At 37.1% G+C, this 27,566-nt stretch overlaps 1 protein-coding gene across 1 annotated transcript in view; it reads right to left on the bottom strand.

Moving 5' to 3' along the window:
- LOC122412618 (probable G-protein coupled receptor 158) overlaps positions 1 to 27,566 on the bottom strand; it is a 229,737-nt gene that overhangs the window by 69,818 nt on the left and 132,353 nt on the right. The window contains exons 3-5 of the mRNA XM_043422300.1: positions 23,910 to 24,033; positions 20,061 to 20,204; positions 7,977 to 8,177 (exon numbers count right to left, since the gene is read on the bottom strand). Of these exons, the coding sequence (XP_043278235.1) occupies positions 7,977 to 8,177; positions 20,061 to 20,204; positions 23,910 to 24,033 (469 nt within the window). The remainder of the gene's footprint in view (positions 1 to 7,976; positions 8,178 to 20,060; positions 20,205 to 23,909; positions 24,034 to 27,566) is intronic.

The raw sequence follows: 27,566 nt of genomic DNA, 5'->3' as shown, positions 1-27,566 counted from the left end.
GAGTGTGAAAGAAAAGCCAGCGCAAGCCCTGTCGCACTTTTATATACGCGAATATGTCGATTTGTGACATCATAACGTTTTTCAAACCGTTCTCACAGCTAAACCATTGCAGTTAAAAATCTGAAAATTGGTGATGATGTTTTTTTGATTTTTCTCTTTCAATTGATCCTTGTTGCAAGTAAATCCGTTCACTCTATCCCGAGATATGATGATTTAAGCGATTAAAATCGAGTGTTTCGGTACGCTCTAGTCGCTTGGAGTCAGAAAGACTTAAGTAGCGTTTGTTTTTCTAAAATACGCATTTAAACATAGTTTTATTAAATATTTATAATTTTTCATGTAATAATTTGTCAAGTATTTTTAATATACAGATGTTATAGATATAAGTATCTTCTGGTTCACCAATGAAATATTTTTGTTCCCGTATTGATATCATAATTTTTATTCCTGCACAAATAGTATATTACACTACAAGGGCAGAAAGATTGAAATTCCTGCACTGCGCGTGTGGTGTATACTATTTTTCTTTACAGCCGGTCGAAAGTACGTTTCTTCCGAAATGTTCATGTATCGATAGAAGATGTTTTGATGCCTGCCCCGACATTTGCGGCACTAGCGAAGCGAGCAAAAAAAACAGCAAATATAATTACAGTGAAAAAACAACAATAATGAGTTCAAACTTATGCCATTTCTTTTTATTTTAGGTTTTAAATAACGGAACAAGTATAAATAATTGAACGATACAATTATTATAGTTTAAAGAAGGCTATGTCTAGTTGTTTGGAAACCGTGTATGAATAAGGTTATGTTATCAAAATAGCGCTAAACTGCTACAAGCTACAAGTCCGGATGGTCCGGACTACGGATTACGAAAGTACACACGACAAAAGTTCTCAGCAGCAATATATAATCCAGACGAATAGGCTAATGCTAAATATATACGGCAATCGGACGATCAGACAATGCGTTTAAAGGAAAGTGTGTACTTTCGTAATGTGTCACCGCTTTTGTTAAATTTATTCCACGCATTTTCATTTTCCGCTACATGCAGTTAACAATTTCTCTATGAATATTTCCCGCTACTATACTTGATAATTTATATGAATATTTGCTTTACTATGCACTTGAAAATAGACCATTGTTTCGGACATTTCATCAATTCGATTACATTAGATATTTTTTGTCGTCGCATCGATTTCTTCTGGAAGAATAAATGCATGTTATTCGTTCGGACATGTAGCAGTTTAGCGCTGTTTTTGTAACATAACCTTATTCATACGGTTTCCAGACGATTAGACACGGTCTTTCTCAAAAACTGTGTAGGCAATATCGATTTGAACGTCAAAGGTCAAAAAAATCACGTTAATAAAACTATGTCAAACCTTTCGGAATGCAGACAAAATTGTTTGCTCCGGCTGAGACAAATGACGCGCGTACAGTTTTGACAGTGCAGAAATGTTGTACTTATGGTACTAAAATTGGTGCAAAAACTGCGTACTTTCGACCGAGGTGCAAAGAAAATTTTTTTTATTGCACCGCATGACCGAACCCCGAAGTTTTTATGTCATACGGGCTATAAAATAGTATACGATACTCGTGAATTAAGCTGCTCCATTATAGCACGGCGTTTAGCACCCTCGCTATACGCTCGGGCGCTAACTTCACGCCGTGCAATAATAGGCAGCTTAAGTCACACGTATCGTAATGTACTAATTTTTTCACGCTTATTATGAATGCCGGTATTTTTCCCATTTCGAATACGCTATTTTTTATTTTTCTTTGATGTCGATTTTATGTGAGATGTACTTGTCTGAATTTTGTATTGCTATTTCAAATTTTTTGATATTTTCATTGATTTCATGTTTTTCAATGGCTTTATAATAGGTAGAAGATTTATGCAGTAAACCGGCTCCCTATAGCTGATGGATTTTTACGTATCGTGAATGAACGAGACGATTGAATCAGTCAGACCAATTTTCAATGATGCGTGGAATTATCGATGCTTTTCGATGTTAACATTTATAATAGAGGAATGGAAAGGTCGCTGCTGCTGCTGCTGCTGGGAGCAATGTGATTATTTGGTAAAATGGTGTAGCAGGTATATTTTGCACGATATTTTGAAAGTATGTCTATTTTGTGTAACATGAGTTATGTATATGCGTATGGGGTATTCCACGCCGAATCGCCCACTTTTTGACCCGACTCCCTTCGATTTCATTAAATTTTTTTCTTTTATTTTTACATTATGTGAAAAACTTTCTCAAATTGTTTTGCCCGCCCGTTTTCGCGTAATATGTTTCAGAAACAACTACACTATACCGATATTCAAATGCTCATAATTCTTACAAAAATGCACCTAATGCGATGTTTTTTATTTTTATTTTTTTGTTTTTGAAAAAAACACAACACACACAAAAATGATTGTCTTGAATGTTTTTTTTTTCAATTTAAAGTAAAAAATATCTGTTTTCAAGCTGATTACTTATTTTGATTTTTTTCAAAAAATTTTCTCAAAAACTTAGATAAATTTAAGAACTTTTGCCGCCGGTCTCATCGTGGAAAAATGATTCGTATTATATTTTTTGGAATTTTGAATTTTTTTTTATTCAATTTTTACTCGAAGATGTTTTCCACTATTCAATTTTATGATTATGAAATGCTGCGTTTTCGATACTTGTCTCGACCTACCTTCTAGTGATTTAATTATGTGATATGATAAATTTTTTTATCCCACACTGGATCATTTTTTTGTGAAACCGTAATTTAGCATTTTTTCCAATGTTCGCTCTAATTTTCAGATAGTTGAAAGTCTATTCTTTTCTCAAACTTTTTCTCCAAATCTTCCCATACCTACCATGCAATTGACTGTTTCATGTTATTATTGTTACTGCTTATTTAAGTGGCACATTAAGTAAATATTCCGCGTTTAAGAGCGCGCGCTACGATCATACTAACACTATTTGAGAAACGCGGAATATTTACTTCCTGCGCCACTCAAATAAGCAGTAATAACAATACCATGTCAAGTTAAGTATCAATTTCTGACTACAAAAGAAAAAAATTCATTTGACATATGAGATATTATTCTCAAAAAGGATTTTTTACAGTGCAATTTCCGGGATATTATAGAAAATTCATAATAAGGATCCAAGCTCGATTCCCAGATTAAATTTTTCAGGGCTTCTTTGGGACATAATAAAGCAACTTTCCTGTAAATTTGAAACAAATCGAAGTTCGAAAAAAAATGACAGCTCTATAAACATAGCGATTTTTGAAAAATCGATAATTTTTGGAAGGCTCTATAGTAACAAAATCGAGGCAATCGAGGGAAATTAGGCCAGATATCAGTAGAATACACTCTCACAAAAAAGCAGCTGTTATTTAACCCTCTACTTTGGCAACTAGTAGGTTTGGAAGAATTTTAAAAGTAGGTAAAATTTTGTTGATTCAGTGGTTTAGTTGATAGCGTACATCTGAGCCGGATTTGAGTTTATTACTAATGCATATTTTTTTGTTACAAGCAGGGCGGTCACAAAAAAGAATGCCGTTTAAACGAAATCTCTAAGTGATATAGTAGCTGAAATACAAACTTTTGAAAATGATTAAAAAACTGACCTTTTTGAAATTAAAAAAAATTCTCCAATGGTCGGGTTTGATCGAATCGGGCTCAAATTTTTAGGATCATCTCCTTTTCTGATGTACTTTCAAGGAAAAAATCAACATCAACCATTGTCGACCTAAACACGCATACTTTCGTTGAAAAGTAATGGATCTGCCCATATATGTGTTCCGATACGAAGTACAATGGACCCGACATCCTTCCACGATATTTATATGCTAAACTGTTATCTATTGCCTGAAACTTGGAATTTTGCCAGAGCACACACATCGGCGAACGATTGCAACGTGGCCCCATACGCGGAAAGAGTTGAACTTCATGAAAGCCTTTCGACGCCTCCTGAAAAGACTCTCCATGTTATTTATTCATAAGCGCAATCTTTTAGTCATCAATCGTCGTCCGGAAGATTTATTAAAAGCTCGTCGTAGAAACTGAGAAAAATTGGGGTTCTCCGGAGGGAAGAAAGCTTTCCAGACGAGTTCAGCAAGTTCTCGAGACTTTTTGTTGTTGTAGCGAAGGGGAAAAATATGCTCAGGCGTTGCGCATCTTTTGAGGAATGAATCAAGTTTTCCTAAGATTCCTTTTTCGTAGGGATATTCGCCGACGGTGATTATTATTGCTCGATGTACACTACCGGCCAAAAGTTTGGGGACGCCCGTTGAAATTTCTTGATGCACCAAAAGTTAAATTGTTCAATCGAAAAAAGGGATATCGAAATTTTGCGATAGGAATTTTAAAGGGGACACATGGAGCTTCAATTTGCGTTTCAATAAAACCTTTTGCAATTATTTTTCAGTCCAGTACATACTTTTAAAGTTGACCGTTTTTCAACCTTTTTTCAGCCGTAGAAAATTTTTCTAGTGGTATTTACCAAGGAAAACGTGAAGGGGAGAGTACTAGCTTTGATTTCGTTTTTTCAAAAGTTGGGTGCGATTTTTTTCACCGCGTTATCTCATTTCTTATAAAAAAATAACGTTTTCAAAAAGTACGGCGTCACGAGAAAACTATGAGGTTTTGGAAAAATTGTCAAGAAGGTAAATATGTATTTGATGATTCTGTACTCGCTAGAATTTTTTTTAGAATTTTTGGTATAGATTTTTTGAAAATCAATTTTCGTCGAAATACTGATTTTTCAAATCGCTTTAACTCGGGAATTATCGGGTGCGTGATAAAATCTTAGTAGGAAAAATTTTCTTGCTTTTCTTTATAATAATCATTAGAATTTTTTAAGAAATTTTTGCCAAATTTTTTTCCAAACCCTCGTTGTCAGAATTGTACGTATCGTCTTCTTTACGTATAATATTTCCTTACTTAAAAAGAAAAAACGTTGATATAAGATGTTATGTCTCTTATATAGGCGGTTTTTTCAATGAAAAACTTCTATAAAAGAGGTAAGAGACATAACATCTGATATCAACTTTTTTTTTTAAGTAAGGAAATATTATACGTACAATCCTGACAACGAGGGTTTGGAAAATATTTCGAAAAAAATGTTGAAAAAAATTTCTGACGCCGTACCTTCTGAAAACGTTATTTTTTCATAAAAAATGAGATAACGCGGTGAAAAAAAATCGCACGCAACTTTTTAAAAAACGAAATCAAAGCTAGTACTCCCCCCTTTACGTTTTCCATGGTGAATACCACTGGAAAAATTTTCTACGAAGCGTGCGCGCGATTTTTGAGAGTTGAAAAAAGGTTGAAAAACGGCCAACTTTAAAAGTATGTACCGGACTGAAAAATAATTGCAAAAGGTTTTGTTAAGGCACAATTGAAGCTACCCTTTGAAATGCTGGTCACAAAATTTCGGTATCTTTTTTTTTGATTAAACAATTTAACTTTTGGCGCATCAAGAAATTTCAACGAGCGTCCCCAAACTTTTGGCCGGTAGTGTACATTGCCACGGTCCTAATTGAGAATAATGATTGCTAGTCTCATAATGCATCTCAGTAGACTCCGATATCTCCAATTTTTGCTTTTGATTTATTGCTCAACGGAAGGATTGGCCAAGTCATCGATTCAATTTAATTAACGTCCCGCAAATCATAAACGTTTTTCGATTTGAGATAACTATGAATGAATTTGTTTGTTAGGATTCTCCAGTTTCCTATACACTAGACTGTATATTATCGGTATAAAAATACAAATTTATGAAAAAAGTGATTGCTCTCAAGGGATGGACCAGTCACATAACTCTACCTCGGATATTTGGTATCGAAATTTGCTGACAGAGTTCGACCAATTACGAAAAGGCTCGATCAGTGGACACGATATAACGGGAAAAATCCGCTGGCAGAGCCCGGACCTATTTGGAAATCGGTCAAACCAGTGTTGAAGAATTCTAATACTTAAGTCTTTTCGGAATATTAATCTATCGCGATATCGGATTGTTGTTTAGATGCATTGGGTTTTTCGATTTGGCGAAAGAAGTGGCAAAAAAAACGTCGATCGATGGCAAAAGCGTCACGTGAGGTAGAAAAGTTTTTCTAGGTAAAAGTGGGAAATCGTGAAACGAGATCTCGTGTAGTATGAAATTTTGAGGAAGCATAAGTTCACGCGATTTCGTGGAAACTGAACACGAGAAATTCTAACGGCGGATGTGTATGAATCGTTGCGCTTTCATCGTGGCTTCAAACTTGTGAATTTCGAACTTCCGGTACGAGTCTGTGGTCTCGAGCTTTATTATTTTATTTATTTTTCCTTTAGTTGCACGAAAGAGCAAAGACTGCGATAGTCGTAAATTGTAGAGAGGTTTGAAATCGCGGTATATAATGCAAATACGTGAGAACACAAAAGGACCCAGAGGGCGTTGCACGTGCACGAAAACACCAGAGCTTCGAAAGAGACTCACAGAGGCGTGAAATTCTTGCGGAAATGTGGGAGGATCGGTTGCCTCGTTTCCGGTCTCACCTAGTTGGCATTTACTCAACAATATTCACCCCTGTGGATATATATTGTTCGTTTAGACACAACAGCCCTTCAAGCCCTTGCACCCTCCCTTTGCAAACATGCACTTCCAATACTCGAGATAGATGAATTTCATTGTGACTAAATTATTTAGTCATTTGTCCAACGCTACTCAACAGCTTCACAAACTTTGTTCTAATTAAACATTAATAAACACTTATACCTCGAAACCATGCATCAACGTCTCTTGAATTTTCAATTTATATTCACTCAGTAAAACGCTGCTGCTGTGATGGCTAAAACATATTTATGTTTCTCAATCCGACTTCTTGCCATCAACACATTATAAATATTGTGATAAATTTTAAGAGAAGAAAGCGAATGCAAATATTTCAGTGAACATTTCATTTTAGAGGTTATTGTATAACGAGAAAACGCAGAAAGAAATTTTAAAGCTTAGTACACACATAACCGATCGAAAAAAATTCCACAATGACATTTTTTTTAAATTGTTCGAACAAAAAATGACTCTGAAATCAAAGAAAAATGTTATAACCCTTTTGTATGTAAAATATATACCCGTATATTTACGTATTTTATACATAAGATACGGACGTAAAACTCCAAATACTTATTCATTTTTCTAAAACATTTTAGTTAGGGGTTTTTAGGATTACTTATTATAAATCCGGCATTATTGGGGTTTCTACATTCAAAATGGTGGAACTCTTCAATTTTTTTCTTAACCTTAGGGTATTCGGAATCACTGATTACGAATCTGAAAAGAGATTTGTAAAATCTAAAATGGCAGTACCATATTTGTGAAAATAAAATTGAACTTCTTCTTTGTACCGTAATTGATTTCGTCGTTTCAACATATAATAAATATCATGATTTTCTCCAATTTTGGATACTTCATTGGTTATTTTGGAAATTGAGTTTGACCCCTCAATTGAATCTGGAAAATTTTATGTCGAGTTTGTAATTATTGACCCCAAAAAACATTCAGTATAGAGTTTTGAAAAATTTCAGAACATTTATGCTATGACGTTCACCGTCATAAACATCATATTAGATCCGTCGATTCGAATTTTAAAATCATAATACCAGATTCGTAATCTATGACTAGATATCGATTTTCAATGAAACTGGTTTAATATTCGAGCTCTGAGGTGATTTTTTGTTGGGTGTAACCATAGCGGTCCCACTGTGACTGAAAGGATCAATGAATGTACGTTGGAAAAATGATTTTCGAAATGAGTTTGTGATATATAACCAAGTAACTTTCAAATTCGAATTATGGACTAGATTTGGATTTGGCCAAATTCTGTTACACTCTTTTAAAAATAATTTTTCTTTCATCGATTCAATTAAATTGATATTAAAATGAAATTAAATTGAAGAAGAAAAACTTCTTTATAATTGAAGTGGTGTTCAAATATTCAGCACTTACTTTGACGTTCCCGTATTTCCAAGTAAATAGTACGACTACAGGAAGACAGGCTATGATGCAGCACTCGAGTATAAGAATTGCAGTTCTCATGAGCCAATTGAGCGAGACGACACAGGGTGAGCCATCTTCGCAAGATTCACAACCCTCCGCGCAAGGAAGACACTCGAAAACTCCCTCTTGGTTGTATTGGCTTTCTTCTCCCTGTTGGTAAAGCGAATCGACAAAATGAGAAAGATAAATGTTGTTCTGACGTATCGAAGAAGAAATGGAGAGACCACGATCAATTCGTGAAATGCTTTGTAGTCGTGAAAGCACGAACAAGTGTTCAACAGCACGTGTTTTCCATGCATTTATTGAAATTTCGTAGCGATGATATTTTTTCCCTTATCAAATAGAAATTTTATTGTGCAAGCTGAAGTTTCCATGTGAGAAATCGAGCACGAAAGGAATTCGTTCGTTTGAAGAAAGTACTCGATTGGTTTTTCCATAATAGGTTGTTTCTGTCTGTGTTGAACCGGTTTGTTTTATAAAATGTTTTCTCTTCCAATTTTGTTTCTCTGCAGAAAACAATCATCTTTCACATGTTATTTGATATAACAGCGGAATGATTTTTTCCCTCACTGGCGGGGCAAAGGTATAATCGGAGCTCCAATTCACGGTCTTGTTTTTTTTTTTCAACAGCAGTTGTACAGAAAGGTTGGAATACTTTAATTGGTATTTAATTGTTACGAATGTTTGCAGAGTACAAATAGTATCGGATCATTTATTTCGTATCAGGAACACGATGTTATGTGACTCTCTATAATTAAATCAAAATTGATCAACCTCGAGGTTAACGGTTGGACAACCATTGAGTCTATGATAATACCCTAAATTCCACACGAGCACAGAGAACACACAGGGGTGGTGAAATCAAGGGTTGTGGTCAAATTGATAGACATTAAATATATATATATATAATTGAACAAATATCGGAAGCAACAGAATCCTATATATATATAGGATATTTGTTCAATTCCAGTTGTAATGAAATGTATTCTTTCAAAATATACAGTAGTCAATGAAAAGGTTGCTGGAAAACATTGCTAAATTGATGAATCCTTAATAACTAAACATAGTCGATGAATAATTTTCTAAAGTTTCGCAATAAGAGCCCGCCGTTAATATTATTTCTGTTTTTTCGTATATCACAAATGTATACCAGTAATACATAACAAATGATTGACAAATTGAGAGGGTGAATTCTGTTTTCTTGAACCCCCATCATTCTACCTTGCTCTTTCATCTCTGTCGACCCCAAAAAAGAACGTACAAAATGTATAGGTATAATAATTCTGGGTGTCAAATGTATACTAGAACAAAGTATGGAACGAACGTTTTCAGGCTTACTGTTCGAGTCTGTGGTTAACGCCTTTCCCTTAAGGGCTCCATGGTATATGGCCCATTTGATACATTATACGCCTGAAGGGAAACTTGGTCAGTTACAGCTGTAAATAGCTATCTTCGAAAAAGGAAGCTAATATATCAGTACATATATATATAGATGTGATATTGAGAGAAATTTCTTGGAAGAGGAATATGCTTGGCAATGAAAATAACGATTGATGGCGAATTATGACGATGATTTGCCACAAAAGTATATAAGATTGCTTTCTCAATTGTGCGTCCACTTGCTCGAGATTTGCTGCCTTCTTGGCTTTTTTCGGGAGAAGAAAATTCACAAATCTTTTTAAGACTCCGAATCGTCAGAGCCCAAGCTCGAAATTAAAATTGCAATCGTTTGAATTCACAGATTTCATCCATAACCCACGAAGCTTGAACAGTTTCATTCCATTCATGGCATGTGCCATTCATCAATTACTGTCAGAATAATCAACGAAGATAAAGTGAGATTCGCAATTATCCACTTTCTTTCTCTCTTGCTCTATAGATATGCGCGTATGAAGATTGATATCTCTTGAGATTGGTGGTTGAATTCGTGATTAACGTATCTATAAATAGATGGTGGATTCAGTGTCTCTACCCGTATATTGAACATTAATTATCATTCAGGCCGAAATTATCCCCGGGGACATTGTGACACTGTGCTTGCAAATGGCAGGCTAATAAGGTATGAGCCTCGTTCTGGCTCATACTGTTCAAAGAATGGAATCAAGCAGCTCATTGTTCTGACTAGATACGAGGTAACACGCTTGATCCCACAAGATACCATGGGGAAAAACTTGGTAATTTTCTTCAACGCCCCTTTCATGTGATATTATCCCTAATCAATCTAGTAGGCTTTCGATGTCCCTTCCATATGACATACGATTTAATTAGTGCTAGTCCATCCAGTACCTTGGCTAAGAGCTATTGCTATTCCGGGTGGTGCACGCTTCATACGATTTTAAAGGGGGCCGAATCGACAGTGACGAGTGACAGTGATATTTCGTAAACGACGTACCTCTTTAAGGAGGCCCGGTCGAGAATGCCTGCGCAGCAGAAAAAAATAATTTTTTAATATCTCATCGTTGGATTATCAATAATGACATGTGCAAAATTTCAGATGGGGTCATCGACCATTTAAGAACGAAAAAAATAGTGAAAGTTAGGATTTTTAACACGGGTCTTATGGAAGAGTCACTCTATACACTTGCGCAACAGAAATAAACAAAAAATAGAGTATTGTTCTCCAAATCGTAAGAATATATCAAAAAAGTTTGGAGTTATCAACCTATCTAAAAAGATATTGACTGTTGAATTGTCTACAAACTCGATGTTCTGGGACGTTTCGTGACGGTGAGACGATTCCGAAACGTCGCGGAAATCAGATGTTCAGCACAGCGCTGCTGAAGCGCATGCGCGACATTTGAAGCGTCGACTGCCTAACGTGGAATTTGTGAAAAACACATGCACGTCAGTGCGTGTGTATACGCGTACATAAAGAGGTTATAAAAACGACAAGTTTTAACGATTAACCCAATTATATATTTATTTTCCAACAGTACTAAATAATTTTATATATCACAGGTAAGGAGACCGAAAAAAAATCGTAATAGATCGTTGAGTATTTCTGTATGAAATCAAGTCATTTTCAGCTGTTGAATTATTTTCTCTATATTTCGACGTTGCCGCTTTTTTTGTGAGCAGGATCGTAACGTCAAGTTGTACCTTTTTTCTGTTTTTTTTAATTGATATGTGACTGATTAATTAATGTGTGATTGATATGTAATTGATATGTGACTCAATAATTAATAATCGTTTCATAATGCATTGTGGTAGTGCAAATATGCGCATTTAAAAAAAAAAGGGGTGCCCCGCTCATGCTCCCACAGAACCCGGCCCTACGCAACCGAGGTTCCTTAAAATTTAGAACAAATGAATTACATCGCTCGATAATTTTCCTTCGAATCAGATGAGCAGCTCGAATGAAGGCATGATGTTAATTTGTAAATGAATTTTGGTAGCGAATATTTAAAGGTCACCTAAAGTGCACGAAACACAATATTTCGAAATGCAATTGACAAGCTGGAATTCTCGACATTCTGCAGTGCGGCTCGCAAACTGAATAGGCTAGAGTGAGATTAGTGTGGAAGATCTACGAAGCACGACAGCCCCAAACCACGATAATTATTCCCAAAGCAATCGAGAACTCTGGTCGTAATCTTTCGCTATTATTCCTCGCTCTCGCTATACCTTCTACGCGTATTAGTGTACAACCAAATTCCCCCGACGAGTTAATTCGTTCGCAGACATGCGAAATAATAGAAACTGGTGTTCGTTATAAACTCGCCCAGCGGCTAGAGATTTAGCGCAGAATATTACACGATTGTCGACGACTATACGGTGAGTATCCTTTCGAGATTGGAATGTTCCCATATTTGAATCGGTTATTGAAATTTCATTAGTTTTCCTCTTCGCCGCAGTGAGCCAAAAGTGAAACACTAATTTATGTCTTCGGATGCTAATGTACGAGGTTCCAATATTTCTATAGATAGATACATTGATATTAAGATAAAGGCACTCGTAGTTGGGCAGGAAAGAAGATAACTTACGAGGTTTCGTTTCTCATTTTCGACTGTTCATTCGACAAGGTCACTCTGTAAACTCACATATACGTAAATGTCAACGATTTATGAATATGATCTTAATTACGGATGACCGACCAAGTGACTGACTCAAATGGACTTGAGTCCTGAATACGGTTTGCATCTCCATTGTCTCGGCGGAAAGAGCTAGAAAACGAGAAATGAGAAGGCAGAGTGTTGTCTCAAGAGAAAATAGCTTTTTTGGCCACGTGGCTTGATGGTATAACACAACAGACGGGAACCAAGAGAGAGGGAGGGAGGGAGGGAGGGAAAGGGAAAGAGCTGGACAGACAAGTGGGTTAGGAGCAGGGCTAACTCGACCCTAGTTCCCGTCGGTACAGTTTATGCAAATGACGTCCATGTGGAATGGAGAAACCAAGCGATTTCGAGCTGGTTCTCGTAGCATGAAGTCAAACACTGACTGCTGTGAGAGCTTGTACTCGCGTGGGAATGAGAGAAACAAGAAGTTGGCAGGAATTACAGATTCCTTGGAGGATTCACTGGCACGAATTACAGATTCTTTGGAGGATCAGCCACCATTGGGACATTCCGCACATTGTGTGTATCTGGGTATTATTGGCGAACTTGAGAAACCATATATACAATCTTTCGGCGACTCTCACGTGCTCGTGGGTGATGATTTTCTGCACTGAATAAAAGTACTCGAGTACAGGTTCAACACTACAAAATTCTAGCGATCAAAATAATAGGAATTCGTAAATTCTAAGTGTATATACAAATGGAAAAAATTCTGTAAGGATGAATATTTTTTCCATAGAATCGTGTGCGTGGAAAAAATGACGCGGGTCCCAACCTTTACAAAGCAACATTAATAGTATATTACGACCCTAGGCCCGAAAGTTGGTCGCCTCGGCCTTCATATCGCACATGTCAGGGCATCCAACATTTGGGCCGTGGGTTGTATACCATTTTTCTTGATCCCGTAGCCGAAAGTACGTTCAATAATTACTAGAAATCGTGAGGGGGGGGGGGGGGGGGGGGGGGAGCGCCCACCCGACTTTTGCAGAACCGAGGCGAAACCGAAGTTTTGCTGGTCGGGGCGGGCATTAAAAGCATAAACAAAAAGTAAAAAAACACACACACAAAATATCACACAATAATACAACAATATTATTAGTACAAATCAATAATTCGCTGATAAATGTCTGATTTAAAGTCCCATGATAGTTAACAATTTTTATATGAATATTTCCCGCTATACTTGACAATTTATATGAATATGTGCTTTCTTATGAACCTGGAATCTGGAAATACAATATTATTCCGGACGACCATATTCATTTTATTAGTCCGGTTACATTATTTTCTGTTTTCGCATCTGGACGAACAAATGTATGTTATTCGTCCGGGTTCATGGCAGTATCGCGCATAATATGAATGATGAAAGCTACGCTATACGCGCCCGCTTGAAGCAAATAATGATGCTTGGCAACGAATAAACAAAATCATGGCAACGAATACAAGCTTCACATTCATATATCGAAATGTATTTTTTTAAGAAAGGATCACCGGCCGCAAAAATATCGTTAGAGCGCACTGAAGTTAGCCGAGTCAGCCGGCCACGAAAAATGCTCTTCCCGGCCTGAAATGCGGCCGGAAAGTGTGTACTTTCGGCTAGGGCAGCAAGAAAAAACATTCTTTAAATCCCAAAATTTTAAAAATCGATCGGTCATTTTTTAGATATACGCGAATACGAACGACTCAATTTATCACACAAAATAAAATCAGTGAATTCGTGGATAATGAGGATTGCGTTGTAACTCAGTCATAATAATCTTCTCCCGCATTAAACACCTGCCCAATGATAATTTATATTATAATTAAGCGAAAATACTCGAGGGACGGATCTATACAGGTATATAAATATATGAACAATTCATATGAGCGAGAATCTCACGTACGTTCCCCACACCAGTAATAATTCACAATAAATCGACGCGGTAATTTTTTTTCGGGCCAATAAATAATGAACATTTTGCTTCGGATGGTTTAAATCTCGTATCGAAAAAGGAGGGAGAGCTCGAGGGAGATACAGGATTGTACGAACACATTGTGCAGGTTCCAGCGTTATGTTAACGGTGGGTTGACCCGGTCAAAACTTCGGTACATCGATCTCGTCGAAGCCCTCCGGCAACGTGCTACCTCGACGACACAGTCTATCATGATAAACGAGCTTTGGACATTCTGTTCTATTTGAGCACACGCTTATTGAGATGCAATATCTCGGTTGATACCACTTCGGGGAACTCTATACAAAATGACACCGGATTTCAAAACTCTTCTGTCGATAAAATTGATTTTATCATTGGAATATCAAACTTTTTTAACCCCTGGCTATAATCCGAATGCGGATGTCATCGATATTTGACGACATGAAAAGCTTTGATATCGGGCGTTCGCTCTTTGAAGAAGGATTCTTTCCGTTCAGATTAAAAACTGTAAAATGATTCGTTTTTTTACTCCTGACGTCAAGGCGGAAATATAGACGATCGATAAAACTCGCGCTTACCATACTATCGTTATTTTTCATCGGAATATATACATATTATATCTCTACCATCAAATCAACATGCCCCCGAATCCCATTCCTCCATTTCCCTCACGATAATCAAATACGTCGAAAAAATACTGCTCATATACTCGCTCACTACATTTCCTTCTCTCTTCTCTTTATCTCTGTCTTTTGGTTAGTCTATATTTCAGATGGAACATATATTCCCACTACTTCAAGTATTGGATTGACCCACCTCCGATTTGGTCCTTACTGATATAATTAATCAATTCCTATATCCGAAAATACTTTCTCGAACGAGGGCAAAAATTCCCACCAAATTATATTAAGAATGCTGATTTTTATCGGCAGGAAAAGATCTTCTCAGCAGTCGGTATCTCTCAGTGTTTTTAATATTACTTTTCCATGACATTTAATCGACGTATAATTTCCATTAGAACCTCCCATAAATAGCAACCATGATTTTCTAAATAATCATTTCTTGTTTGTAAGAAAATTCGAACAAAAATGCTTTTTCAAGTACATTCAACGGCAAAGTACCGCGTACTAATATAGATGTACCTGCTCGTTGTCTGCTACTTCAGTGTAAATGGGGACCTGGATTTAAGGGACAACGGAAAGCTTTTGGTTCTAGAACGTAGCTGACTAAAACTAACGACGTCTCTTGAAACTCAGAAGTTTAATCTGCTCCAAAAGCTGCAGCTAACAGCATCCGGAGGAGTTTGCTCGAGAAACCACGAGTTTTTTTTTTTAGGGATAGAAACATTATCTGAATGGAAAGGAAAGGAGCAAAAATGACAGGCAGTTGGAAAAACAGACCAACAGAAGAGAGAAAGAGAGACAAATCGTGGTATCTGAAAGTTGCGAGAGGTTGAAGATTTTGCAAAGGATATTCACTTACTGCTGCATATATCATTAGGAGAATTTTACTGAATGTGACATATACGAGCTTTAATTGTTATCAAGGATAATATCATTTGGATTGAACCAGACGAAAGTTTCGGTAGGTGAAAATGAGGAAACTGACATAAAATGAAATGAATAAAATGTTGGAGTTAATATCCGTTGACCTGTATAGTCCCATGCAGCGGAGAGCTCAAAAGTATACGTAACAGTTAAGCTGATGAGAATAACTAGGCTATTCTGACACAAGCAGTCACAACAACGACAAACTGGTTAGAAACTACGACATTACGAGTTTTCCAGTTGTTCACGGTATGAAACGGAGCGAGGACGAGAGAGAAAATAAGAGACAAAGTGGAGAGTGAGCAAGCTCGAGGACCGGACGACGCGTTGGTGACTCAAAAAAGAGAAATAAGCCGAGCGTTGTTTTCTTCCTGGAACGATCTTTGATTGGCTACACACACGCGCGCGCACACATGTGGAGGCTAAATGCAACGGGGAAGAAAAGCGACATGGCAAGATTTTCGGTGCAACTTCACAGCCCGCTTACACCCCCGGTCACAATCTTGATTCTCAGCTTCTCCCGTTGTTCCACTACGAGCTAGAGAACACACAATCCTACTGGTAAAAGTTGCTCGGATGACCGAAACTTCGATAACTCCTTCCGCTAAACTTAACCGCACTTTCAATGTAACCCATTTCGTTAAAACAAGGACGAGGACAACGATGAGAATGATAAAAACGGCCGCTGCTTCTAGTTGAACCTGGTAAATCGTACTCAACGGAGCTGCCTTTCTATAGCAATTCGAGATCGCTACACAAAGATAAAGTTGATGACGTCAGTTTGAACAATCAACCTATAAACTTCGTTAGTCAACTTCTCATTCCCATAACTTTCACCCTGCCGCTTCATACATACGAGAGATGTAAAATCGATGTCTTCAAGAGTCTTCCAAACTTGATACAGTTTCCGAAGGATAATTTTATTTCATCTTCATTAAAAATATCACAACAGATGGAACTAATTTCAAGGAAAGTGTATATATCGATCACAGGATTTCGCTTGAATTTAAAAATATTTTTTCTTTCCTTCCCCCCCCCCCCTCAATCTTTTATGTATCCGCTCCTAGTTTCCGGAAAAACATATCATAGAAAGGAATACGTACAGCATACCAAATCTTTGAGCCAATCTCTTTCTCGCAGTATAATCAGGCCGTCAAACATAACGACGCGGCAATATCCAGATATCTTGCGGATGGAGGCGGATGTGCTGACGATATAACGGTCATCCCAATACAGGAAGAACCTTATACACGTGAATATATCTATCGGTTCGAGTCTCGGAGAGGGAGGTTACGAAGAAGGAAAAAAATTCAACGGAGCGTCATAAAGCCTCGAACAGTGACAATGCTTGAGGGCTTTAGACCAGAATCGCGTTGGGGCATATTATTGAATCAGTGTCACAATCGTAAATGCCCCTGATCCTTATCCTCCCGTTCCGTTCTTGGCCCTCTTTACTTATCTCCTTACCTATTGTTCTTTCTCTGCTTTTTTCTTCCATCCCTATTCCATTCCTGTAAAAACGTCCCTTTAAACGTATATTCCAGACTTTATTCCACTTTTTATTCTCTTTCGGTTCGTCCTTGGCTGAAAGGATATCACTACTTTACACAAGCTATTGCATCTTGCGAAACGAAATAAAAAATACTCTATCAACGTGACCCAAGTAAAATACTGCTTCGGATAGATAAAAAGACGATAAATGTACACTTTGTAACATTACGAAGTGCGTTTTCATCCATTAGGGAGCAAATTGCGTCATGTGCAGAACTGATTGATGACGTAATGCTTCGGTAAAACCATCGGTCTATATAAAAAAATGATCATTTTTCATTTCAACCCCCGGCAAATCTCTGTGCAACGTTTTGCTCCAATAGGATATCGTGCATTGCGAGGTTCAAGAGAAATACATCCGATTAATTTTGCTCTCGATGATAAACCAAGGGCCCATTAATAATGATTGAAACGTTCAATCATTTCGAGGAAAACGGGAAAACGATTTTATACAAATTCGCCAATATTTCCCATTTTGATTTTATGCTTATGCTATGAATTATAGCATGTATAATGCATATGCAATTTCTCCGAAAACGCAAAGTTCTAAAAATCACGATGTGAGTATGCAATAGTTGTCGTGATTATATTGATCATATGAAGTATGATCTTTCAGGATCGTGATGCGAGCTGAATGCATTGTATCCAATTTTCGTATTTTATGAAATTTTCGACTTTCTAGAATATACGTGAACAGAAAAGCTTCCACTTCGAAATTCAATGCAAAGCCATCGTTTCATCGTTCTTTATTAGAACCCTGTACATCTGCCATATTAAAACAGCTTAACAACTATGTCGAGTATAAATAAGCCAGTAGGACAACGTGAATTCAGTCTACTAATTAGGGCTCATCGAAATATTTTCAGCGATGGCTGATGAGCGTAAAGTTACTCGAAGCGAAAGCGCGTTCTTCTGAAATATTCAATGGGAGTTATTATAATAGACTATTCATAATTATAAAAATCTTGATCGATTCACTTTTTTTGAAAAAAATGTTGCATTCCGAGTTCATAAATTCTATTAACTAAGTTTATTATTAGCATGCTGCACAGTTCGATAAACGGGATTCGTTGCTAATCCGGTTTCCCAAGTATTCGCATTATTTCCAACGATTTTGACAGAAATCTCTCGGTATATTCACAGAAACTCAAGTATATCGGGAGAGACAAGCGAGGATCTCAAAATCGGATAATGGGAGTGGAAACTCCGCCTTGGCGCAAGTTCTACTGTCTGCTTTGCCAACAGCGGATTTTCTCTTTGCTTTGGCGCAGCAGGATACGGTGCAGGTGGATTTACATGTCTCAAGGAGTAAATTCTTTTGTGTGTTACTAAAATCGTAAGGCGTCCATTTCCGATCTTCAATTGAAGCTTATGAATTCTCATTGTATTCAGCAAAACTTGTACGAAACTACACTCTAAAGGGCTTGGCTTATATAACGAGCCACAAATGAAGCATCAGAAGTTTGTAAGAAATTTCATGAGAATAATCGAGAACAGCGAGGGAGAACTCTGTGGAACATCCTTTTACAACTACGTCAAAGCGATATTACCACATGGCAAACTTTATCGTTCTTTCGCCTCTTTCATCTTTCCTTCATTCGAGTTTACGTCACGCGAATTTCCACCTCTTTCAATATAGAATATATATACGTACATGATAGAAACATATATCGCCACGATGTGCGGAAAAGGAAACCATTGAGAAATGGAAATTCTCTAAGAATCCTGAGGTTCTTCCATTCTCGTCCAGTCAATTTCCACTCTTTTCCTCTCCACTTGTAAGACGCACGTAGCGATGAATTCTAAAGTGAACTTTCGTAATTTCAACTGAAAGTTCAAAGTGCTACAGTTCGTAGAGTATTATTCATTTGGAAGTGCCTTTTCCGGTGGCTCTGAGAGACAGTTGAGATTGCAAAAGGCGAAACTGGCATATATTTAATAATTACTAGAGAACGAACATGGATTCATGAAACGTGAGTGTTATTACTCACTCGGCAATAAAACACGGTTGTTCTATTGTTACACCTTTCATATTATAATAGCTAAAATGATGATCTAGTGGGCAAAAGAATCACTGATTAGCGACTGGAATAATTAATATATAAAATCGTGACAATCTGAATAACCAAACTCTAAAAATGCCCAAAAATTTCGATCAATTTTTCTATATTCTGTTTTCTGTTTTCCAATCATGAAATTTGGAGAGTTTGATAAGTGGCTGTTACTTATAGACAATGGAATACAAGGCTGGCCAACTGTCTCTAACTGATTTGCGAGACTCTTATTGGCCTTCGGTGTGCACGGACAAGCTATATTCGAGAGGTCAAATGACCGAACTACGTTTCTACGTGGTTGGAATTTTCACACAATTCTGCTTCTCAAGAAGCAATGAGAGACCTCATATTTTCTGTTCTTCGAATCTTCTACATTTCCCTTGTTCTCTCTCTCTCTCTCTCTCTCTTTCTCACACGCAGACACTTTCCACATATATAAATAGATATATACTTCTATAATCCCGAGCCAATTTGTTATCAAGGAGAACTCCAAGGGTAGCCTTACCCGAGGCACAATTCATTACAAGGGTACACCCGCCATTTCTCCAATGATGTCTCATAGGTCATTTCTTAACGAGTCTCTTCCCATTTTATTTACTGGTATTTCTGCTATCTTTGGGTTTCACTGAACCCGATTCACTGCGAATACTTTAGCCTCGATACATTAAAAATATTTATAAAATTCCATTTTTTCGCCAATAGTGAAATTATTGGTGGCTGTGTAGAATTAGTGTTTCAAATTCAATATTCATCCGGCAAATATAATTATGGAATTAAATTCTAATGAATTTTCACGATCCGCAACCTTTTCATATCCATTTCAAACACAAATGAAATTATTTCTATATAATTTTTTTATTCGTGATTTATGATTATGAAAATCTTTCGTGAAAATAGTGAAAATAAAACTCACCAGCATTTGCTTCTCATATTCCTCCTCGATTACAGTCCCGTTATAATATCTCTCGATGGATTTCGTGTCCGGATAATAATAGCCTCGTTTGCACACACATCGATAACTTCCGCGTCGAAATCCGAGGCCCGTTGTCGCGACGCACTGTCCACAAAAGAATTAAGAACATAATCGATTGATATCCATGACAGAAATCTCCCTAATGAATTTCAATGCACGACTAAAGAGCTATCAATCACCATGAGCTCTCACAACATAGGTGGAAACAAAAATATATTTCTCCGATCCTGTAAAAAAGATCAAACCAGCACGAAAAATCGATGAAACTTTCGATTTTGAAAATTGTAGAATTAAAATTTTTTTTATTTTTGTATACTTTTTGAACGAACTGATCAATCAATGGGAGAAAATACATCAATTTGAAGGTAATTGAATAAAGCAATTCCATGGAAAAAAAACTGCATTTTTGATGTTATTCGTATGATTTATTCAATAAATTTGGAAATATTCTATCCTTTCAATGTCATTACGTAGGGGAAAGTAGAGCAAACCCAAGATGGCCGGGCAAAGTGAAACACCCTTGCGAAAATTTAGAACATATTTTTCTCTCACATGTCACTTTCTTTTATTACCCGAACATTCTGAGTTGGACGAACAAAAAATTCTTTCGGAATAATAGTAATAAAATTGAAATTTCAGATATCTTACGATTAGGAAAGACAATCGATGTATTCCCGTGGAAAGAAATGGTTCAGAATTATTTGAAAAATAATGAAATATGTCGATGCAATATCCCTAGTAGACTTTTCCAAAAAGGTGCCAAAAAGTTATCTTATCGACCGATTCGATTGTGGAAATGATATTGCGGACAAATTGTGAACCGAAAATGTTTTTAAATTGAAAAAAATCTGCAGTTTGCGCCGATGGTCCTTACTTTTTATACGGTCAATAACACTTGGAAAGCAAAGAAAATAAACAAATTGCAAAAAATAGTTATACGAAGTACACACAGCGGTCCCCAGCATCAAAATTTTATCGTTCAATCTCGTGCCCCGCGCAAATTCGATTTCAGTTTTATACGGTATGGGACCCACCTACAGAGGACCCTTCGAACTATAACTGAGGGTGTGGGGAACTCTGCCTGTAGGCTCTAAGAGCTCCATATATTCACCTTGGCACTGGGGGTCACTGAACCCCAGGTGTATACTCGAAGGGTTAATTGCTTATGGTGTCTCCTTGCCTCACGCTATTCTAAGAGTACCACGATATTATTGTAAATGAGATAAAATTGTATAAATATCACGTATGTTTCAAATATTTATATTTTCAATGATAATAACTATTTCACGGTTTATTGATTGAAGAAAAATCAATTTTCAAAACAAATGTTTTTACATAATATGCAACCACGTTTTCCTTACTTTTTGAAGCGTGTCTGCGGGACCTAAACTATAAACGTTTCCGCAACTGTCGAAGAAATTAGTGGGGAGATAGGTACTTAGACATTTCCGAAAAAGCTTGGAAACGTGGTTTTGTTAAGTATAAAGTATCATGTGCACCTCAGAGGCAAAACATTTTAACCTATCCTCGTACTGACAACATCGCGTTTAGAGTTTAAAACGTTTGGCTTTAGCTCCTTGGTACACAATACACTATTTGCTTAAATTTTGAGTTTTTGAAGCATGTTCTCAGTCGAATAACGAAATTTTGCAGATTTCCAATGGAAAAAAGTTCAAAAAAATTTTCGGAGGGTGCCCAGCTGTTCCGCTTTGCTCTACTCCCTCCTCTAGATTTTGAGTCGATATAAAAAAGAGAAAAACAAAAGTATCTTCATATGGTGTAGGTAAAGTACGGGTATTTGCTGAGATGCTTATCAATGATGTGAGCATGTATAAACCAAAAATTTGATTGATTGCAACTTGTGAAGTATTATGATAAGGGATGGGTTGGATGAAAATGTTATGCAGAGTTTTTTATGAGAATGTTCTCAAGGTCTATATGTACAAAAATATATTAATATGATGAAGCGTATTGAAATATTATAGGGTTTCATACACGTATCTAAATGCATATTATCCACAAACTTTTTCTTGTACATGTTCCTTTCATTATTTTCGTTTCTTTCGCAGCGTTATTCCCCGTATCGTTCCCCCGTCGATTCGCGAATCGTGAAAGGTATCAGTGATTATAAAAAATTTCGGCAACAACTTTTTCGCAACGGAATGAGAAGACAGTGAAGGATAATGGCAATGAATGCGCTGCGACGTCTCGCAAACTTCAGAAAAGCCAACATTATTCAAACTTTTTTGCCACCTTATACGAAAATCAATGGTAATGAATCTATTCTTACATAAAATAAATGAAAAGAGAGAGAGAGAGAGAGAAAACGTTACATTACAGTAAAAAAAAATACGGTGAATGACTGATTCCTTCATCCGAAAGGCATCGAAAAGAGTGCATACTGTCAAAAAGTACTGCTAGAAAATCCATCATTCTTCAGCGTTGCACGATCGCGAGTGAACTTCATCCAGCCATTTTTTCAGTGACATTCAATCAGTCAAGAAGCTACCTTGAGAAGAGAGAATTTCAAATGGCTTGCTATCGTACACTTGAGCATATCATTTTTTGCTCGTAATCACGAAAAAATGTATTGAGTTTTTCTCACAAAAAGTCATTAAACATTCTTCTCAATCTCACGAACGATTTTGTGTTAAATTTGATCAATTCACAGAAAAGCTTAACGCTGTGATGGGATGAATTTTCAGTAAACATTTGTTGTAATTCTATTATAACTTTCGACTTTACAGAAAAAAGCCTGAGGGGTTTTTGAAAAATAAATATCGGAAAGAATGCTGGGAGCAACATTTTCGCGAATCCAATCAGAAAAGAATTTTAATGATTCGCCATTGAAATTTTACAGCTTCCCATTTTTTGTCGAAACAGAAAAAAAGAAATGTAGCATTTCAAATATAGTCGGTGAAAAATATGTGAACAGTATAACGGTTGAATTCTCGTTCACATTCGTGCGCTTTGAATATTTAGGTACTTTCGAATTGGACGTCATGATGCAAGAATTTATTCTCCCTCTCTTGCTCCCTCATCTGTTTCGTTTGTACCTTTTGCCTTTTACAGTTGCCACGTTGGATAGGTTCAGGCTTTTGAACTGAAATACCCCTTCCCCTATCGATCTCGATATTCAACGAATTATCCATTGGCTTTCCAGCTTCGGTCAGACGTCTTTATATGTATATATGGATTGAAAATGTATATGTCGACACGATCGACATACGTAGAGAAAAGATTTTCGTAATATTTTTCAATAGACAGAGTCAGAGCAGAGAGAGAGAGGAAAGAAGAAAGAAGCCGAGGGAGAGAAAGAGAGAGAGCGAGAGAGAACGAGGCGTACATATTAGTTGCTATAGTACGCGAGGACGGAAGAGCCGGTGCAGGAGAGGTTGTGGGTTAGAGCGTAGCACCTTGCACCGCACAGGGGCCCACCACCCCGTCGCGTCTCGTACCATCGATATGTGACCGCGATATCGGAGCCAATTTTGAACCGAGATTGATCCCGATATTGCAGCAATTACGCCGACAACGTTACACATGCTACATAGAAAGGGAGAACGTGGAAGAGAGTCATAATATGAAACAAAAATTCGCTGTTTCTTTGTATTTTTCACGCTTTCATTGTGTGATGAATATTTGCTTTTATTAAGCCTATAAAATATTGCAAAAGCTAGATTGAAAAACACATTTGGTTGTACTCATATTTTTTCGTTTCAATGTTTTCGAGAATGGTAAAGAAACATTGAAAAGTTATTGGACAAGATTCGTCAGAAATGTACTCACCTCAGTCGTCCGATTCTTGCATTTGTCACTGGCTGCAAAAATGTTCAATTGTGTTGAGCCCGGTGGCAAAGGACATTGGTCGATGTCCACTCGTCGAAGATCTATATCAATGCCACTCGTTCCTCTGCAACATTCATTAAACCAAATGTACCCCAATTAATGTGGGTTGTATCAAAGTGAATCTTCGGTTCACGGCATTTTGATTTATTATTTTAACGTTCGAATGTTAATGGCTACCATTTGAATTTTAAATTTTCGAATCGCATAATAATTCAGTGGAAACATTGTTTCGAAGATAAAAACAAATGAAGTTTTACTGACACACTCTTTATTTTATTTCAGAGCAAAATATTCTTGTTGGAATTGTTTCTTGGGTGCAGGTAGAAATAAATACACGATTCACTCTATTCTTCATTTGCTTTTTTTCATGGGTCACGACCGTCCTTTCTTGACACGAGTCGAACTCAAATTGAACTGGGGCCAGGTCCCGCATGCGAGAGAAGGAGTGGGGAAAGACACCTCGAAGCTCACATCCCGTCTATATACACAGGCATGTAAAGCCCTTAGTCTCTATATTTCTCACATTCCCTCCCGACTAAATGCTTTACAGCCAAAAATGACAGACAGACATTTACCGCATCCTTTTGATGATCTTTTCAGGTTTTCCCATGCTTTGTACAGTAATCTTATATAATAATAGTTTCGACATAATGCAAAACAATTTTTTTTTCTTTCTTTTCGTATCTTAATCTAGTTGTTTCTTTACATTGTTTTCCTTAAAATATATAGATATATTTATTTATTGTTTCCCTTTTTTTTCTCACGTCGCCTTTACTGATTATCTACGAACAAACAAAAAGGTACACAACAATGTTATAAATCTCAATTGATTATATGGAATGAATATTCAGGATTTTGTCTACCAAGTATTTGCGCATATCGAATGATAATGGCTTGGTTAATATGTCTGCGATTTGATCTTTAGATGGAATTCATCCAATTTTTACCAGATTTCTCCCTACACACTCCTTCACATAATGTTCTCGCACCTCTCCCATGTGCCTGAGTCTATTTCTTCCACTCGTCTTTGCACATGCCGCAGCGGCTTTATTATCGCACCATAGTTTTACTGGACAAAATGACTTGTTCAAAATCAGCTTTATCGAGTTGTCTATAGCCATTAATTCGTAACACGCCTCACTCATCGTTACGTATTCTGCCTGGCATATGTTGATAGAGCAACATACGGTTGCTTATGTGTCCTCCAGGTGATGGAGTCTCCAAAAAGTTTAATCACATATCCACACGTCGTGTGTGAATTTTTGCAGTCAGCAAAACTTGCATCAGAATACGCTTCCAAGTCATTTGTCTCCCCCGTATAATCTTAAACCTAGCGCTTTTGTCCCTTTCAGGTATCTGAAGACTCTTTCGACCATTCCCTAGTCATATTCAGTGGGATTAATCTGATGTCTACTTAACACATTCACTACATATGAGATGTCCGGTCGGGTTGCCCCGGCCAGGTACAACAAGGAGCCAATCGCTTCTCTGTACGGAACATTTTTCGTCGTCTCGGTTTCTTTCAACGTTTTATCATTGGAAATCTCTTCTCTATCTCGTCTCTCTCTGTTGGCTGCTTGAGTTGTGATCATAGGTGTTCTCTGTGGATACGCCTCATCAAACTTAAATCATTTCAAAACCTTTTCAATATATTTTTCTTGATTGAGTATGATTTCTTGTTTTTCTCTGTCTCTTTTTACAGAAATGCCAAGAAACTCTCTTGGATTTCCTAACTCACTCATCTCGAATTCAGTTCTTAATTTCGTGGTCACTTCTCTCAGCTTGTTTTCGTCATTACTTGCCATTGATATGTCGTCTATGTATAACAGTAGAATTAGGAATTGCCTGTCTTCTCTCCACATGAACAGACATGGCTCTACCTCATCATTTTTCAATCCTACACTCAATGCTACCTCAGTAAATCTGTTGTTTCATTTCTTCAGACTGATCCGTAGACCGTATAAAGCCTTTTGTAGCTTACATACTTTATTTTCCTTTTTTTGCGCTATCCTGCACACCCTCTGGAATTTCCATGTATATCTCTTCCTCTATCAATCCATTCAAGAACGCCGTTTTGACATCTAATTGACACATCTCCAAATTATATTTGTTGATTATGGCAAACACCGATCTTATTAAAGTCAATCGAGATACAGGGGCGTAAGTTTCTGTTAGGTCATAATTGTTTGTGTCTTTAAAATCTCTAATCACCAATCGTGCTTTGTATTTTATTTTGTTGTTATTCTCGAATTTTTGTTTGAACACCCATTTGGAATCCACAGTGTTTGCCCTTCGACCATCTTTCATTCTGATGGGACGATCTACTAATGACCACACCTCGTTTTTATGCATGGAACTTAGTTCTTCGTTCACTGCTTTTAGCCAATTTTCACGCTCTTTTGATTGCATCGCGTATTTGTATGAAGTCGGATACTGATTGATACGCGCCATCAATGCATGTCCAACCTCATCTTCAGTTTCCCTCATTTTCCTTTCATTTTTATCAAACAATCCTGATTTGTTCATAATTTGTGAAGCTTTCAAGAGTTGAATTCTCTCTTCTTCACGTCTCAGTCTCAGTATTTCAGTAAAGCTCGAGTCAATTACTCTATTTGATTCTTTTCCAAACTCTACAGAAACCGACAATTTCTTTTTAGGCCGTCCTCTCCTTCTTTTAACTTCCCCCTCTTGATCTGAAATTTTATATATTTTTCTTTTCTTTTCGTCGTCTTCAATTAACCACTTCTCTTTATTAACCTCATCATACTCGACTGGCCAATCTTTGATGCCGTCCTTTTCGTACCTACCTCCATATATTATTTTCTTATTAAACCGCGCGTCTCTGCTTTCGTAAAATTTTCCCTCTTCAGGTTTCAAGAACTGAAAACCCGTGGGTGTGTAACCCACCAAAATTACCCGTCGACCTTCAAATCTGAATTTAGGACCCGTTTTCCTCTGGACCTTAATATACGCGACGCAACTGAAACGCTTCAGTTGATTCATGTCATAGTTATGATTTGGAGCAAACCTTTCCATTGGCGTAATCATGTCGTTCGATTTATGTGGCGTCCTATCGTAGGCATACACAGCAACACGTAAGGCGAGATCCCACATATTTTCGGGTAGTTTCGCATCGTACATGTACGCTCTTACCTTTTTCTGTATAGTTTGATTGAACCTCTCAGCCACATCATTATGTTCGGGGGTATCCGGGCTCGCAAGTTGCTGCTCTGCCCCTAGCCTCTTTAGAACATCAATTGTGTAACCCCCCTGTGAATTCAGTCCCTTGTTCTGTGCGTAGATAACATATTTTTGCATCTCTACCTAACAGGTTTCGAGCGCTCCTAACAAATGCTTCAAAACAAGCTCCTGTCTCACTTTTTGCTTTTATCGAATAAGCCATCTCTAACTTTGAATAATCGTCTATAAATACAACAATGTATTTATAACCCTTTGGAAAGGATACTGGACTGATTGGTCCAGTCAGAGTGTATAATTTGTAAAGGTTCAGTTGCTCGTCTACGTACTGGATTAAACGGTATTTTGTTAAACTTCGCGATCGCTTGCATACCTCGCACTCAAGAATTGACTCATCAA

The sequence above is a fragment of the Venturia canescens genome, chromosome 6 (assembly GCF_019457755.1).
Source record: "Venturia canescens isolate UGA chromosome 6, ASM1945775v1, whole genome shotgun sequence".
Lineage (NCBI taxonomy): Eukaryota > Metazoa > Arthropoda > Insecta > Hymenoptera > Ichneumonidae > Venturia > Venturia canescens.
This window is presented reverse-complemented; position numbering and strand designations above follow the sequence as displayed.